The sequence below is a fragment of the Tenrec ecaudatus genome, chromosome 2, assembly GCF_050624435.1.
Source record: "Tenrec ecaudatus isolate mTenEca1 chromosome 2, mTenEca1.hap1, whole genome shotgun sequence".
NCBI classification, from domain to species: Eukaryota; Metazoa; Chordata; class Mammalia; order Afrosoricida; family Tenrecidae; genus Tenrec; species Tenrec ecaudatus.
Genome location: NC_134531.1, coordinates 293,343,237 through 293,358,998, shown reverse-complemented (window position 1 = coordinate 293,358,998; position 15,762 = coordinate 293,343,237). Strand labels below are relative to the sequence as shown.

Here is a 15,762-nt window from a genome sequence, read left to right as displayed (position 1 = left end):
ATTCTGTATGGTCCCATGGGGGTCAGGGGTGATATCATGTATTCTGTATAGTCCCATGAGTGTTGGAGGTGATATCATGTATTCTGTATGGTCCCATGGGGGTTAGGGGTGATATCATGTATTCTGTATAGTCCCATGGGGGTCGGGGGTGGGGTGATATCATGTATTCTGTATAATCCCATGAGTGTTGGAGGTGATATCATGTATTCTGTATGGTCCCATGGGGGTCGGGAGTGATATCATGTATTTTGTATAGTCCCATGGGGGTCAGAGGTGATATCATGTATTCTGTATGGTCCCATGGGGGTCGGGGGTGATATCATGTATTCTGTATGGTCCCATGGGGGTCGGGGGTGATATCATGTATTCTGTATGGTCCCATGGGGGTCGGGGGTGATATCATGTATTCTGTATGGTCCCATGGGGGTCAGGGTGATATCATGTATTCTGTATAATCCCATGAGTGTTGGAGGTGATATCATGTATTCTGTATGGTCCCATGGGGGTCGGGAGTGATATCATGTATTCTGTATGGTCCCATGGGGGTCGGGGGTGATATCATGTATTCTGTATGGTCCCATGTATTCTGTATAGTCCCATGAGTGTTGGAGGTGATATCATGTATTCTGTATGGTCCCATGGGGGTCAGGGGTGATATCATGTATTCTGTATGGTCCCATGGAGGTCAGGGTGATATCATGTATTCTGTATAGTCCCATGAGTGTTGGAGGTGATATCATGCATTCTGTATGGTCCCATGGGGGCCGGGAGTGATATCATGTATTTTGTATAGTCCCATGGGAGTTGGGGTGATATCATGAGTTAGGACACTGGGTGACTCCAACCATAGTGATGTCACTTTTCAAAATAAACACTTGCTAAATAAACAAATGAGTGAGCTGCTAATTCCTTGAAAATGAGGAACCAAAATGTGAAGTGTCCCCCCAAGTCCTTTTACTGGTCACGATTAGTTTGTCTGCCTCATTGTGCTTTTCTGTAGCCTCTCTTCCAGACCATAGAATTCATGAAAGCCACCGGAGAAGCACCAAAATGTATCTGACTCGATAGTCCAAATAGATCGGAAGGTGTTAGTCATATATGCTTGCGCAGCACTAACAAGAGCTCATGTTAGCAGGGTACTAACGGAGATAGTACCAACAGAGGTACTCCACAAGACTATACATCTATATCCACTGCCGCCCACCCCTCCCCCCACCGCCACCAACATAACATCTCTTTACTATGCTAGGATTCTTTTAAAAATGGCAAAATACTAAAAATTTGAACCCAAATCAACAGCACCAGACGTGGGTCAAGCATCAAGTTTCTCAGGAAATACACTAACGACATTTCCATTTCCAAGTCTTCCTTTTCCCTAAACCGTGGGCATTAGAAATGACGCAGGTGAATGCCTGTGCGTTGGCAGGAAGGCGGAGCAGAGACTATGCCATGCGTTTCCACTACAGTTAATTGCTCATTAAGCTCCACACTCAGAATCTTACTGCCACCGCTCTCATCCTGCCTGTGCATTGAAAACAAACGCATACTTACAGAGACTTGAGTTTCAGCTGGGGGCCCACTTTCTCGTGCATTTTGATCAAGCGGCTATTGCTGTATATGAACATTCCAACTTGGCTTCGATTTTCTATGCTCACTCCATAGACCAAGGGAAGGGTTTTTGCTCTTTTTAATTCTCTAGAGGAACAGTTAGAAAAGGTACAGAAAAAAAGATTTTATTCAATAACACAATGAAGTTATAAAATGGCTAATAAACTTAGAAGGTAAACATTAAAATGATGATCTATAAAATACGTGTGGATTTTGAGAAAAAACAAAACTGGAGAGGTACACACAGTATCTTTATTTAGCCAAACAGCCTTCATAATCGTGCTGGATAATAAATCTATCAGCAAAACACACACATTCACTGATTTAAAAACAAGACTGCTGTTTTGTAACCAATGGTGGTAGAATTGGTACAATTATGTTTGATGTAATTGATTTATGGACTGTCAAAATATCTGTAAGAGTTCCCAATAAAACAGGAAAAAATAAATAAAAATGAGATTGCTTATTCAAATTCACAAGAAAATTCGGTAAGGTTAAGTGATTCCATATGCAAAATGCAGTGTTTTTGAGAGATGGTGATTTGAATATTTTAACATTTACGTTACATTCTAAAGTTTCAAAGTGTTCTTGAGACTTCATGTGTTCTACAGAATGTTCAGAACCTACCCCAACTATATATTTTTCTTTAGGTTTCTAATTTTTCTAAAATAAATGTCAATAAAAGTTAACAAAGCAAGCTGGGGACGGCAACAGATAGGAGTCCCAGTTTTTCTGACTCTGTCCTGCTGTACTAGTTTTGGTGTGACTTTCTGATTAAACGTACAGAAATAGAAATTGGGGAAGAGTAGAATCTGTTGGAAACAACCAAAGGGACAAGAGATTGCTGGGGCTTAAAACGTGCCTGTATTTACGAACCGGAAAGACAGAGCCAGCTTCAAATGCTCGCTTATCATCTGGTGGCTACGGATCAGCCAACTAAAGCTTCTCAATCTGCTCTACAAAATGGCAATCACACCTACTTACAGATGTGAGGAGGAGGAGATCTGGCAGCTTAGTCGTTATGCATTGGACCACTAACCGCAAGGTCATCAGTTTGAAGCCACCAGCTGCTCCAAGGGAACCCGATAAAGCTTCCTACTCTGTAAACAAACCCGGGGAGAGGGGGTGGAAGGGGGTGGTGGAGGTTCTACCCTAACAGGGTCGCTATGGCTCAGTAATAGTGAGTTTGGTTTTCGTTACCTATTTGGGGAAGGGTCCCTGGTAGACACACATAGCAAAGCACTGGACTATTGATTGAAACGTTTGCAATTCAAACCTACTCGGAGTCACTTCAAAAGACTGGCTTGTCCAAATACTCCCAAAGGGCTACAGCTTTGAAAAGCCTGGAGATGAATTTCACCCTGTAGCTTGGGGCCACCTTGTCAGAACTAACCTACAGCAATGAATAACAGACAACTTGGGATGCTGTGAGGAATCAAAGAAACATTTAGCCTAGGGCGGCCCGGGTGCCTAACCCGTTTATGTCTTTCCCTAACCAAGAAGAGCACCATGTATAATTCTTCCACTCGTCCTAGAGTTGCCTCTCCCCCCAATTTGACTTTTGTTTTGTTTTGTTTTGTTTTGACTATGTGCTAGTCCAATTGACATGATACAATGAATGGACTGATTAAATACATCGATTATTAAGACAAAAAAGATACAAACTCATTGCCATCCAGTTGATGCTGACCCGCAATGACCCAATAGGACAGGGAGAATGGCCCCTGTAAGCTTTTAAGACTGCAACTCTCTACAGGAATAGAAAGCCCCATCCTTCTCCCACAGAGCCACTGGTGGTTTTGAACTCTTGATCTTGCAGGTAGCAGCCCAGCTCAGAACCACTAAGCCACCAGGCCTCCTCTGTTATTCAAAGACGTTGATAAATTTCTATCAGTCCTTCTGATAGATATGATAAAATATATCAGACTTTTGCAGGAAGTTACTGATTATATGTTAAGATATTATGTATTTATTAAATACAGCACAACAAAGGTTAAGTATAGGAGTCAAATGTTTCCTTAAAAGGCTCTACTAAATTATTGGATGCCAGCCCCTCCAAAACCCACTGAATGTAAACAAGTTTCCAGGCTACAGTGCTAATGGATATAATATAATCATTCTGCAATATTAAATAGATGCTATCTCTAAATTTAAAAAGGAAGAAAAATAAATCATGTTTTAAAAAACAGTTTATGTCCACTCTCATGATTAGTGATAAAATATAGGTTGGTCATTTTCAATACATATCATTATGATTGCAAACAAGTCCTCAGAAACATTGGTCTTTTTGAAGATTTAGGGAAGACTTTATGCTTATAATAAAAATTAATAGGATACTTATTTATGAGTATTCTGATAAATGCATAAACAACATCTCAAATTTTAGTTTTCAAGGCATGTTATAGTTATATGGGATTGCAAAGTTCAGAAAAATACTGAAATCTAATCATGCGTCCCTATGTAATAGTTTCTCAAAGTTATCACATCGTTTATAGGAACAGCTGTGGTCAGTTTCAGGGTAACTTGTTTAACATCTGGGTTGGAGAGCAAGCTAATGTACAGATGCAACTACCTGACTCTGTTGGCTTACTACTTCTATTTTGTGAACTAGATTTCAGGGCTAAGATCTTTGCTTTAAATGTTAAGTTACTAAAACAAATAAATAAACATTAGGTTATGAGAAGAGAGAGGACACTGGGACCAGTGGTCCAGAGGTTTGAAGTGGAAAAGGAGATGACAGAAAAGTGCAGCTGTCTGCTGATCCTTTGGGCAGGTCACCCACCACCTGCAGGTGTTCATCCAGGCCAGCCAGATGCAGATCGAATTGTGCACCATAGACTCAGAAGTTTTTATTCAGTACTTGCCCCTGACTCTGTTAGTTGAGGAATTTCGACCACAGCCCTCCTAATATTATAAGACGTTGCAAGCTATGAAAGAGAACTTGTCAAAATCACGACGAAATCTGCCGATTTAGAAGTCAGCATTTGTTTTAGTCTAACAAGGTCTTTGCAAACAGAACTCTGTCTTACCTCTGTTTCTCTTTAAGGATTCTGTGCTTTGCTCCCACATCTTCTACTGCTTGTCGTAATGCTTTCTGGAGAAGTACATTTGGCGGGGAGAGAACACGATTTCATTAAATTAAAGAAAGTCAAACTGACATTTATTATCCTATATCCAAATGTTTCCAGGGCAACGGGGAAAGGCCAAGTAGACTAACAAGATTATCCTCAGAATGTGCCCAATAAATATCTGATAAATCATTATTGTTCCAATATTTAAAAGGATGAGTAAGAGGATTTTCACATATTCAGATGCACACTGCGTATTATTGAGAGAGAACCTCTAACTCCCCGCGATGGCACAATGTCTTTGACACAAAACTTAGTGAAAATACAAAGAAGGCATTCAGTGTACCAGGTTCTGGTTTTGTCTCTGCGAATAGAAAATTCCAAATTATGCCATCTCTATGGCTATTATTTGAGAAAAAAGGTAATTAAAAATTGTTAAATTTTAAAATGTTCTCTTTTAATACCAAGTTCTCAATATCTTTAAGGTTCTTCAAATTTCCATTGACAGGATATTCTAGAATTTCTCCCATTTAGTTAATTCCACTTAATATTAATCACTAACTGTTTGTGTTTTACCAGATTTTATAATTGAAGACATCAAGCCATTCACTACCTTATCTCCAGTATAGTCCCACTAGTCAGGGAGTGCGGATAAAATTCCTCTTCTTATTATTACAAATAAGAAAAGAGACTTGCTGTACTCTAACTGGTGTGAAAAATCAACTTTTTTTTTTTGATTGAAGAGTATTTCATGTAAAAGAAAACGGGCAGTGAGTGGCAAGTTTCACACTTCAAATGCAACCACTCAACTGCCAGGAGGAACTTAAGAGGTTAAAAACCGAGGTCATTCAGACTTCCTCTCTTCCACAAAGCAAGCTTCTCAGAATTTCAAGTCTGGGATCTTAGAAGACACGGCAAATAGCATGAGAGAGGTATCAGGTGAGTCAAGAAGGAAACCAGGCCCTGACCCAGTAAAGAACCTAGTTCTCTGGTCCCCGAAATACATAAAGCCAAGAAAATTGATTTCTTAGAAACCTTTAAAAAATCAATAACAATAACCTAGTGTTTTGCCTTTATCTTAAGAAAAGAAAAAATTCTGAGAAGAGCCACTGATAAATCTAGCTCTGAGGTCAGCATGAACTATGCTTACTTTTCATCACCCACTCCTGATTTAAAATTGCCTGAAAGAATTTCAAACTGCCCAGAGGTGCAGTTCTACCCTATCCTAGAGAGACAGTCTGAGTCAGAATCGACTCAATGGCAGCAAGTATAGTATAGTACAGTGTAGTGTAGTGTAGTGTAGTGTAGTATAGTACAGTGTAGTGTAGTGTAGTGTAGTGTAGTACAGTACAGTGTAGTGTAGTGTAGTATAGTACAGTGTAGTGTAGTATAGTACAGTGTAGTGTAGTGTAGTGTAGTATAGTACAGTGTAGTGTAGTGTAGTGTAGTGTAGTGTAGTATAGTACAGTGTAGTATAGTGTAGTGTAGTGTAGTGTAGTATAGTACAGTGTAGTGTAGTGTAGTGTAGTATAGTACAGTGTAGTGTAGTGTAGTGTAGTGTAGTGTAGTATAGTACAGTGTAGTGTAGTGTAGTGTAGTGTAGTGTAGTATAGTACAGTGTAGTGTAGTGTAGTACAGTACAGTGTAGTGTAGTGTAGTGTAGTATAGTACAGTGTAGTGTAGTGTAGTGTAGTGTAGTATAGTACAGTGTAGTGTAGTGTAGTGTAGTGTAGTGTAGTATAGTACAGTGTAGTGTAGTGTAGTGTAGTGTAGTGTAGTGTAGTATAGTACAGTGTAGTGTAGTGTAGTGTAGTATAGTACAGTGTAGTGTAGTGTAGTGTAGTGTAGTATAGTACAGTGTAGTGTAGTGTAGTGTAGTGTAGTATAGTACAGTGTAGTGTAGTGTAGTGTAGTGTAGTGTAGTGTAGTATAGTACAGTGTAGTGTAGTGTAGTGTAGTATAGTACAGTGTAGTGTAGTGTAGTGTAGTGTAGTGTAGTGTAGTGTAGTATAGTACAGTGTAGTGTAGTGTAGTGTAGTGTAGTATAGTACAGTGTAGTGTAGTGTAGTGTAGTGTAGTGTAGTATAGTACAGTGTAGTGTAGTGTAGTGTAGTGTAGTATAGTACAGTGTAGTGTAGTGTAGTGTAGTGTAGTATAGTACAGTGTAGTGTAGTGTAGTGTAGTGTAGTATAGTACAGTGTAGTGTAGTGTAGTGTAGTGTAGTATAGTACAGTGTAGTGTAGTGTAGTGTAGTATAGTACAGTGTAGTGTAGTGTAGTGTAGTGTAGTGTAGTATAGTACAGTGTAGTGTAGTGTAGTGTAGTGTAGTATAGTACAGTGTAGTGTAGTGTAGTGTAGTATAGTACAGTGTAGTGTAGTGTAGTGTAGTATAGTACAATGTAGTGTAGTGTAGTGTAGTGTAGTATAGTACAGTGTAGTGTAGTGTAGTGTAGTGTAGTATAGTACAGTGTAGTGTAGTGTAGTGTAGTATAGTACAGTGTAGTGTAGTGTAGTGTAGTGTAGTATAGTACAGTGTAGTGTAGTATAGTACAGTGTAGTGTAGTGTAGTGTAGTGTAGTATAGTACAGTGTAGTGTAGTGTAGTGTAGTGTAGTGTAGTATAGTACAGTGTAGTGTAGTGTAGTGTAGTATAGTACAGTGTAGTGTAGTGTAGTGTAGTATAGTACAGTGTAGTGTAGTGTAGTGTAGTGTAGTATAGTACAGTGTAGTGTAGTGTAGTGTAGTGTAGTGTAGTATAGTACAGTGTAGTGTAGTGTAGTGTAGTGTAGTATAGTACAGTGTAGTGTAGTGTAGTGTAGTGTAGTATAGTACAGTGTAGTGTAGTGTAGTGTAGTATAGTACAGTGTAGTGTAGTGTAGTGTAGTGTAGTATAGTACAGTGTAGTGTAGTGTAGTGTAGTGTAGTATAGTACAGTGTAGTGTAGTGTAGTGTAGTATAGTACAGTGTAGTGTAGTGTAGTGTAGTGTAGTGTAGTACAGTGTAGTGTAGTGTAGTGTAGTGTAGTGTAGTACAGTGTAGTGTAGTGTAGTGTAGTGTAGTATAGTACAGTGTAGTGTAGTGTAGTGTAGTGTAGTATAGTACAGTGTAGTGTAGTGTAGTGTAGTGTAGTATAGTACAGTGTAGTGTAGTGTAGTGTAGTGTAGTATAGTACAGTGTAGTGTAGTATAGTACAGTGTAGTGTAGTGTAGTATAGTACAGTGTAGTGTAGTGTAGTGTAGTGTAGTATATCATAGCATCGTGTTGTGCTCATTACCTTTCGATATGAGAACTCTTTACCAGATACCTAGAAGCCCTGATGATGGAGCAGTTACACACTGGGCTGTGATCTGCATGGCTAGCAGTTGTTAACAACCAGCAGCTCCACGGGAGAAGGACTGGGCTTTCCACTCCCATAAAGAGTTCCAGTCTCAGAAAGACAAGGGTCACTAGGGCCAACATTGGCTCAACGGCAGGGAGAGTTGTTCACTAGACACAGAAATTTCCCTTGAAAATTTTAGGGCAAGTCATGGAAAGGATTCATATATTTGGTCTGCAGTAGAGGATGAAAGAAAGGGGATGTAGTTGTAGACCATGTTCATATTTATTTCTTTTATGCAAACAGATAAATGCATTGCTTAATGATCCACCTTGGTAGGAAGTTTTGTACCAGATTTTTGGTAAAAGTTCCTAAATTTAATACAGTAAAATTCTTTCTCTTTTTGTAGCAATGCATTGTGATCATTCAGAAAAGCTGTTTGCAACCTCTCTTTATCAAGGCCATATTGCAAGGATTACGCTGAATGTTTATAAACTGTGTAGAGGAACTCACAGGAGAGAGCTTTGTAAGCTGGAAGCATTGTTATTCATATTCACAATCGTAGCATCTAATTCCTCGCACTGAAAGGATTGCTTATCAGCCCTTACCTTGCTTCCCCATTTAGTTGAGTCTCTGGGGAGCTATAATTTGAACAGATGTTTTCAAAGAGATTTGATCGTTCCGTTTTTCCCCTGGTCTGATTATTCTCTCATCTTTTCATATGACTTTTCTTTTCCTCTCAAGCAAATCAGTCATGATGCTCATCTTGACTGTTCCAGTCTCATATCATGTTTTCTTTGTCTTTGCCCTGTTTCCACCTTCTCCCCATTGGCTTCATGTCTTCCCTTTCTCTGCGCTCATCTGTTTTGTTTAGCTATACCTAAGTCAACCTGCCCTTCTGAGCTCATCTGTGGTTAAAGGTTTGGGAAGTCCCAACTATGCACAGGAAAAAGCCACTGGTAATATTTTCCATTTTTAAAGCCTACGTTATACCTCGGCAGGAGAAGATGAAGACATTCTGTCGGATGTGTTGGCTTTGATTTTTGCTTCTTTCAACATGAGTTCAGCTGGAAGTAGAGACAAGGTAGAGATGGCATCAAAATTCTCTAAAACAATTTTAAATGAGTAGTTTCTGTGGACACCTCCATAACCGGGGCAAATGGCATACAAACCATATGATCAGAAAATCCTACGCTTCTTTCATAGAATTCTAAGTTTAGGTGGTTATGCTAAGTTTCTGTTAAGCATGACAATGTGTAGGTTAAATAGGTCCATGCAAATCCAAAAATCATGTGTGGATTTTTGGATGAATGTGTTATCTGTGACATGTGGTAAAAGTGATAGTACTCCTGGGTCAGGATCGTTGGTCCCTGTCCTGTGGGTGGATATGTACAACATCCCCTCCTAAAATGGAAGCAACTCGGGTGTCTAAAATGACGAACTCATCAACATAACAACCAGGGTTTCTAATTAATATTCCTCTAATTTGGAGTATGTTCTGTATCATAACAACAGTAACAAATGGCATCACAATGAAGCAAAACTAGAGATGTAAAGAATGTGTTATGAAATTCTTTCAAGACAGTCACTCTTTCTGATGAATTACGGTAGTTCTACAATGCTTAGAGCAGTACGTGACTCAAGAAAAGTGCTCGGTTAATATTTACAGAAAGAGTATACATTGAAAAGGTGAAGAATGGCAGCCACATACCAAATTTTACAGCTTCTTCGGCTTTTTTAACTTCGTTTCTAAATGTTCCTCTAAAAGAAGATGTAACATATAAGTACTTCCTGGAAAGAAAAAAAGAAAGAGGTATATAATCAAGTTGTGCTATTTGTCTAAAGCATACAATATGAGAATAATCTCTAAAAGACTGCATGTTGTAAAGTCACTGCGGTCGAGGCCATTCGAACACATAGGCCAAATGAATGCCCCAGAGGATGTCCAACGGTGTAGTTTTAGCAGAAACAAAGTGTCACATTTTCTCCCCTCTAGATTTGAACCACAAACCTTACAGGGAGTAGCTGGGTGCTGTAATCAAGGCACCAGCAGGGCCAACCTACAAACACCAGGGATATGCAATGATTAAAGAAAAAATAATCAGATAAGTCATAACCACTGGTGAACACCACAATTTATTTAGTTTTCTTTAACAATTTTATTGGCAAGTCATCCATATGTCATGCAATTCATAATTCAGTCATATTAGGAAGAGTTCGAAAAGAAAATTGCCTACATTTTCTTCTTCCTTATACTCATTGTTATTCATGTCATTTTTTTATTGGTGGCAAAAACATACACAACTAAACATTTTCCAATTCCACGACTTCTACATGTATAACTCAGTGCCAGGGATTATACTCTTTGAGTTGTATAATCATTATTGACATCAGTTTCCAAATTATTTCACATAAACTCAATGCTTCCTAAGCAACAACTCTTTTTCCTTCACCCCTGGCAACCACTGGTCAAGGTTGGGGTTTTGTTGTTGCTGTTTTAGTCGCTGTCTTGGTATAGTATTCACATAGCATATGTTCCCATATTTAACTTGCTTTTAAAGAGCGTTTTACCTGCATCATCACTATCAGTTCTAATGCAGTGCTCCCTCTCCCCTCTTGCCGTCATCGTTTGCTCCCCTGCCCCCTCTCCCCCTCCCAGCCCCATGTCCCTGATAGACCACTGCATCTGATCTTCTCTTTATGCTGCCATTCCTTCTCAACTGCACACTTAAAAAAAAACATTTTATTAGGGGCTCATACAACTCTTATCACAATCCATACATATACATACATCAATTGTATAAAGCACATCCGTACATTCTTTGTGAACAGCACACTTTTAAATGAGAAACTCCTTGCCTTTTAACACTTGGTGATTTTGTTCTTTAATGAAACATTAGGAAAGAAAAAAGAAAACCTATGGTCAGCCAAATGTTCATTGATCATTTATCAAATAGGAAAACTGTATTTTAAAAAGAATATTTTCTATGCAATTTGATGCATTATCGAAGCTTCTCATTCAGATGCACAACTTCACTTGTTTCAGCATTGACTGCATGAATTGCTTCTCCCAAACAATTATCTCTAAGTGGAACATCCAGAAACACAGAATATCAAGTATATTATCTAAAGGACTAAAAAAAAAACACAGCTTCCACTATATTGTTTGAGAAATCTGTTTTCAAGGTCCATTGATTCAGTGGGATCAAGAAGCTCTAGAATATAAATCTCTCCCACCATTCCAAAAAAACCAGAGAGCAAAGGCTATGCAAGAAAAGTTATGGAGGAGCAGACGTTCCCCAAATGCAGCTGAATGGTCAAAACAAACAAACAATACTGTTGCTAGCCATGGCTAATTTGGAACCAAAGGGGAATTTTTAGACTCTATTGGCTTATTGATAAATTGGTCTTTGTATTTTAGAGGGGATGTTCATGGGATGGAGTGCTGGTGGTTTAACAGTTGTACTGTGGACTGCCATCTGCATAGCCATCAGTTCAAAACCACCAGCAGCTCCACAAGCAAGAGACTGGACTTTCCACTCCTGTAGAAAGTTACAGGCTCAGAAACCCACAGGGGATCATTATGAGCCAGCATTGACTCCATGGAGTGAGTTTGGGGTTTGGGGGGAACAACATTAATGGAATGTATACTTTCTGATCCAGAAATTTACTTCCGAAAATTGTTCTAGAAATAATTGCAGATGAGCATAAATATACACATCCACGATTGCCCAAGTATGCTCGGTTCAGCACTGTTTGTAAACATGACAGCACTAAGAATCTTAGATGTACCTCAGTAAGGGTCCGGTTAAATAAATCATGGAGAATCACATATTCAACTTGACAAGGATAGATCTCTAATGCATAATTATACCAGAAAACAGGAAGTTGAATAATTTAATACTTTTTTAGAAAAAAGAGCGCATGCGTATGTGTGTGTGTGGATGTGCAGAAAACCAACTGGAATGGTACTTACTTATTAAACTCCTAACAGAAGGTTCCCTTGAGGAGATTATGGGTTGCTAGAACACAGAGTGACTGACAAGTAGTACAGGGAATTCATAGTTATTTGATTTTTTCCCCAGATTAACTCTGAACTGTTTAAATTTTTATTAATTTTACTATTATAAAAGCAAAATAGAACTCTCCCTCAAGAGAAATAAAAATATGAAGAAGCTCTGAATATTTTTATGGTTTTATGCTCAGAACCATGGAGTGCAGAATAATATAAGCATTTACTGTGACTGCTTTAATTAAAAATAAATAAATAAACTTACATTAGACACGTAATATTGACATGCATAGAAGTTTTCCTAAACTATTTTGGCTAATCTCAAACATAATGTTTTTAAATTTTTAGATTGAGAAAACAAGACGACAAGAAAATTAGAGTTCTGATATGTTTCATGCAGGCAAACATTTCCAGGATTATAAATAATAACCACATTGTAATATTCAAAATCAAATTATTTTATTGCTTTGAATCAACTTGCCTAAGGTTATTCCACTGTAAAATAATTATAAGGAGCCCACGTGGCACAATGGATAAGCCTGCCAATGCTAGCCAAAAGGTCTGTAGCTTAAATGTACCAATTGTTCTGCAGAAGAAAGATGTGGCTAGGTAAACCTTTAAAATCCCAGGTGATAACCATGGGATCCTATAGAATCATTCTGAGATTCTACAGGATCACTCAGAGTAAGAATTAACTCGGCGACATACAACAATAAAAAATTGTCATAATTCTTAATTATTATTATCAACAGGTAATGAGGCAAGATCAGCAATTTTCTTTCTTGTATGAATGCCGACAGCTAGACCTGCTTAATAAACAAGACTCTCAGTTTGTCCAGAATGAAGTGAAAAGAACTCTGTTCACCACAATTCCTAATCTCCAGACCTCTGCTTCTACTGCCACTCCCAAGTTTTTGCTCAGTGTCCTGCCATTCCCAAGTTTTTACTCAGAGATGAAATGTAGAAAGCTTGCAAAGAACATTGTTGGGGATCATAGCACAATATGAATCATATAATTTATTTCACTGAATTGGAGATGTGTAAAAATGTTGAACTAACAAATGTCTATTTATACCTGAGTTAGTTAGTTTATTGTGCCAACCTGGCAGATAAGCACATGTGGGGTTAATTGAAGGGCGGAGGGATAAATGGCTCTGCGAGCCTCGCCTTTCTAGTTCTCGGGTATTTTGCTTTCTGATGGTCAGACCAGGGTGCAACTGCCTTAGCCAGTTCCCTGCATCAGCTGGCAAGGCTCACTTCCTGCAAGACATCCCTGAGGAGAAGCCACATGGACCTACCCTGATGCAGCCCTGGGTGCTGGAGCAGCTATGTGGAGACCCCAGACAGCACTGAGATGCTAACACGTTCACTGATTCGCCTTTCCTCCTGCAGTCGGCATCATTGCCTCTGTTTTGTGAGATGGAGGAGGACTTTGTGGATTTATGTTGGACATATGGGCTAATGGGTTAATGTTGGACTTGTGGGCTTGGGCAGCACTGGGTCAGGATGTTTTCTTGATGCGCACTTAACCTTTATATAAAACTCTCGCTTATACATGAGTTGCTGTGAATTTGTTTCTCTAAAGTACCCAGACTAACACAATAACATTATAATAAAAAGTTCATGGCCCCTCACCTCCTCACTACTGTATACTCATTCCATGGACAAGTCCTATTTTCTTAACATATGTGCAATCAGCACACATCACTTGGCCAATACCATCCGAACTAAAGCCATTATCATTCATCACCTAGAGTACACTCAGGGTATCCTCCCTAGTCTTCTTTCCTCCACTCTATCCCATAAATCAACTGCAATCAGCAGCCATAACAAAGCAATACCGTTCCTCTGCTCAGACGTCAGCACCTCAGCTTTCTGGGCTGCTCAGGGTCTTACATGATGTGGTCCATCTCCTTGTCCTTTCAATCATTGTTCTAGTTACACTTCAACATTCTGTTCTTACCCTTGCCCACAATGTCCTCTCTTCTTGGAGTTACAGGCTAATGAAAATTTTGCACGACTCATTGTTGCATCGTCCACTCTGTGACCCAGCCTCTAATGCTTCTTCTCTTCCGGTTCCCATGCCTTTTGTCTTTCTCCTCTACACTATATCCACTTTTCTGAACAAAGGATGATGGCAGAAATGATGGTGTGTGACTTTTGAGATCAGGTCCTAAAAGATTGCAGTGTCTACTGGCAGAAGTCAACCTCTACACCGTGAAAATATGCAAACAGTCCTACGTAGTAGCTCCTGTAAAGAGGGGCTAACGTGCCAACCATGTGAGGAGCCACCTTGGAAGTGGGCCCTTGAGCTCAAAGCTTCCATAGGCCCAGTCAATATATCTCAGCAACTTCCCAAAGCACCGGTAGCCAAAACCATAAGGCAGAGCTGTTCTAAAGTTACTAGCCAACAGAAACTCCAAGACGCATTAAATAGTTACAACTATGTGAATGCACTGTCCTTTGGGGTGATTTGTTATACAGAAATAGATTCATTGATACATTCAGCCTCTCAATTTATTCAGAGGTCTGATCAAAAGCTGCTTGCCTGAATCAAAATGATGATGAGATATCAATGATATGACATTGAAGCAAAATTCAAAAATATCAAGAGGGCATGGAGAGACAGTAACTCTTATACACTACTAATGGGTCTGAAAACAAGGGACAACAGTTATGGAAAGGCACATGGTGCTATCTCAAAAAACTAGAAACAGAAATACCATTTGACCCAGAAATCTCTTTTTCGGGTATATACCCCAAAGAAGTAAGAGCCAGAGTACAAACAGATACACACTCATCCATGTTCATCACCACACTGATTACAATTGGTGCTAATATGAATAAAGGGGGAGACAGTAAGTACCCCATAAGGCAAAGAAAGGAAACCAAAGGGGAATGGTGGTGGAGCAGAACAAGTTACTGGGGGATTTGATAAATCATGTAACAGAAAATAGAAAGCAAGATTGATGATATGAAATGCAAGCACTCACCTGATCCATTACAAAAATTTTCTTAAAAAATAATTTCAGAGATTATCAAGAAAAAAGTTGCTTATAAGAAATGCCTTCCGGAAGGACCTTGGGCCTCTACTCAAACACTCCCTCAATGCATGAATACCTTCTTCTATTAAATTGGAACTCTATGATGCTCACTCTCCCGACACAACGGCTGGAGCCAAAGTGGGTGAACAAGTAAATGTGGTGAAGAAAGCTGATGGTGCCCGGCTATCAAAAGAGATAGTGACTGGGGTCTTAAAGGCTTGAAGATAAACAAGCGGCCATCTAGCTCAGAAGCAACAAAGTCCACATGGAAGAACACACCAGCCTGAGTGAGCGAGTGGTCCCAAAGGGATCAGTTACCAGGCATCAAAGAACAAAAAATCATATCATTGACTGCACACCTCCATGATAGGATCGCTGAAGACAAATGGGTGCATAAGCAAATGTGGTGAAGAAAGCTGATGGTGCCCGGCTATCAAAAGAGATAGTGTCTGGGGTCTTAAAGGCTTGAAGGTGAACAAGCGGCCATCTAGCTCAGAAGCAAATAAGCCCACATGGAAGAAGCACACCGGCCAGTGCGATCACGAGGTGCCCAAGGGACCAGGTACAAGGCATCATGCAAAAAAAAAAAAGATATAAGTGTGTGTATGTATGTGTATATATGTGTATATGTATATATGTATGTATATATATGTATATATATCATATTAAATGAAGGGGGAAGTGCAGAGTGGAGACCCAAGGCCCAAGTGTCGAC

The 15,762-nt window shown here is 39.3% G+C and overlaps 1 protein-coding gene across 1 annotated transcript in view; it reads right to left on the bottom strand.

The window, feature by feature from the left end:
- The window catches only part of MORC1 (MORC family CW-type zinc finger 1), a 224,168-nt gene that overhangs the window by 143,829 nt on the left and 64,577 nt on the right, over nucleotides 1-15,762 (bottom strand). The window contains exons 9-12 of the mRNA XM_075542961.1: nucleotides 9,703-9,782; nucleotides 8,985-9,058; nucleotides 4,638-4,702; nucleotides 1,552-1,695 (exon numbers count right to left, since the gene is read on the bottom strand). Of these exons, the coding sequence (XP_075399076.1) occupies nucleotides 1,552-1,695; nucleotides 4,638-4,702; nucleotides 8,985-9,058; nucleotides 9,703-9,782 (363 nt within the window). The remainder of the gene's footprint in view (nucleotides 1-1,551; nucleotides 1,696-4,637; nucleotides 4,703-8,984; nucleotides 9,059-9,702; nucleotides 9,783-15,762) is intronic.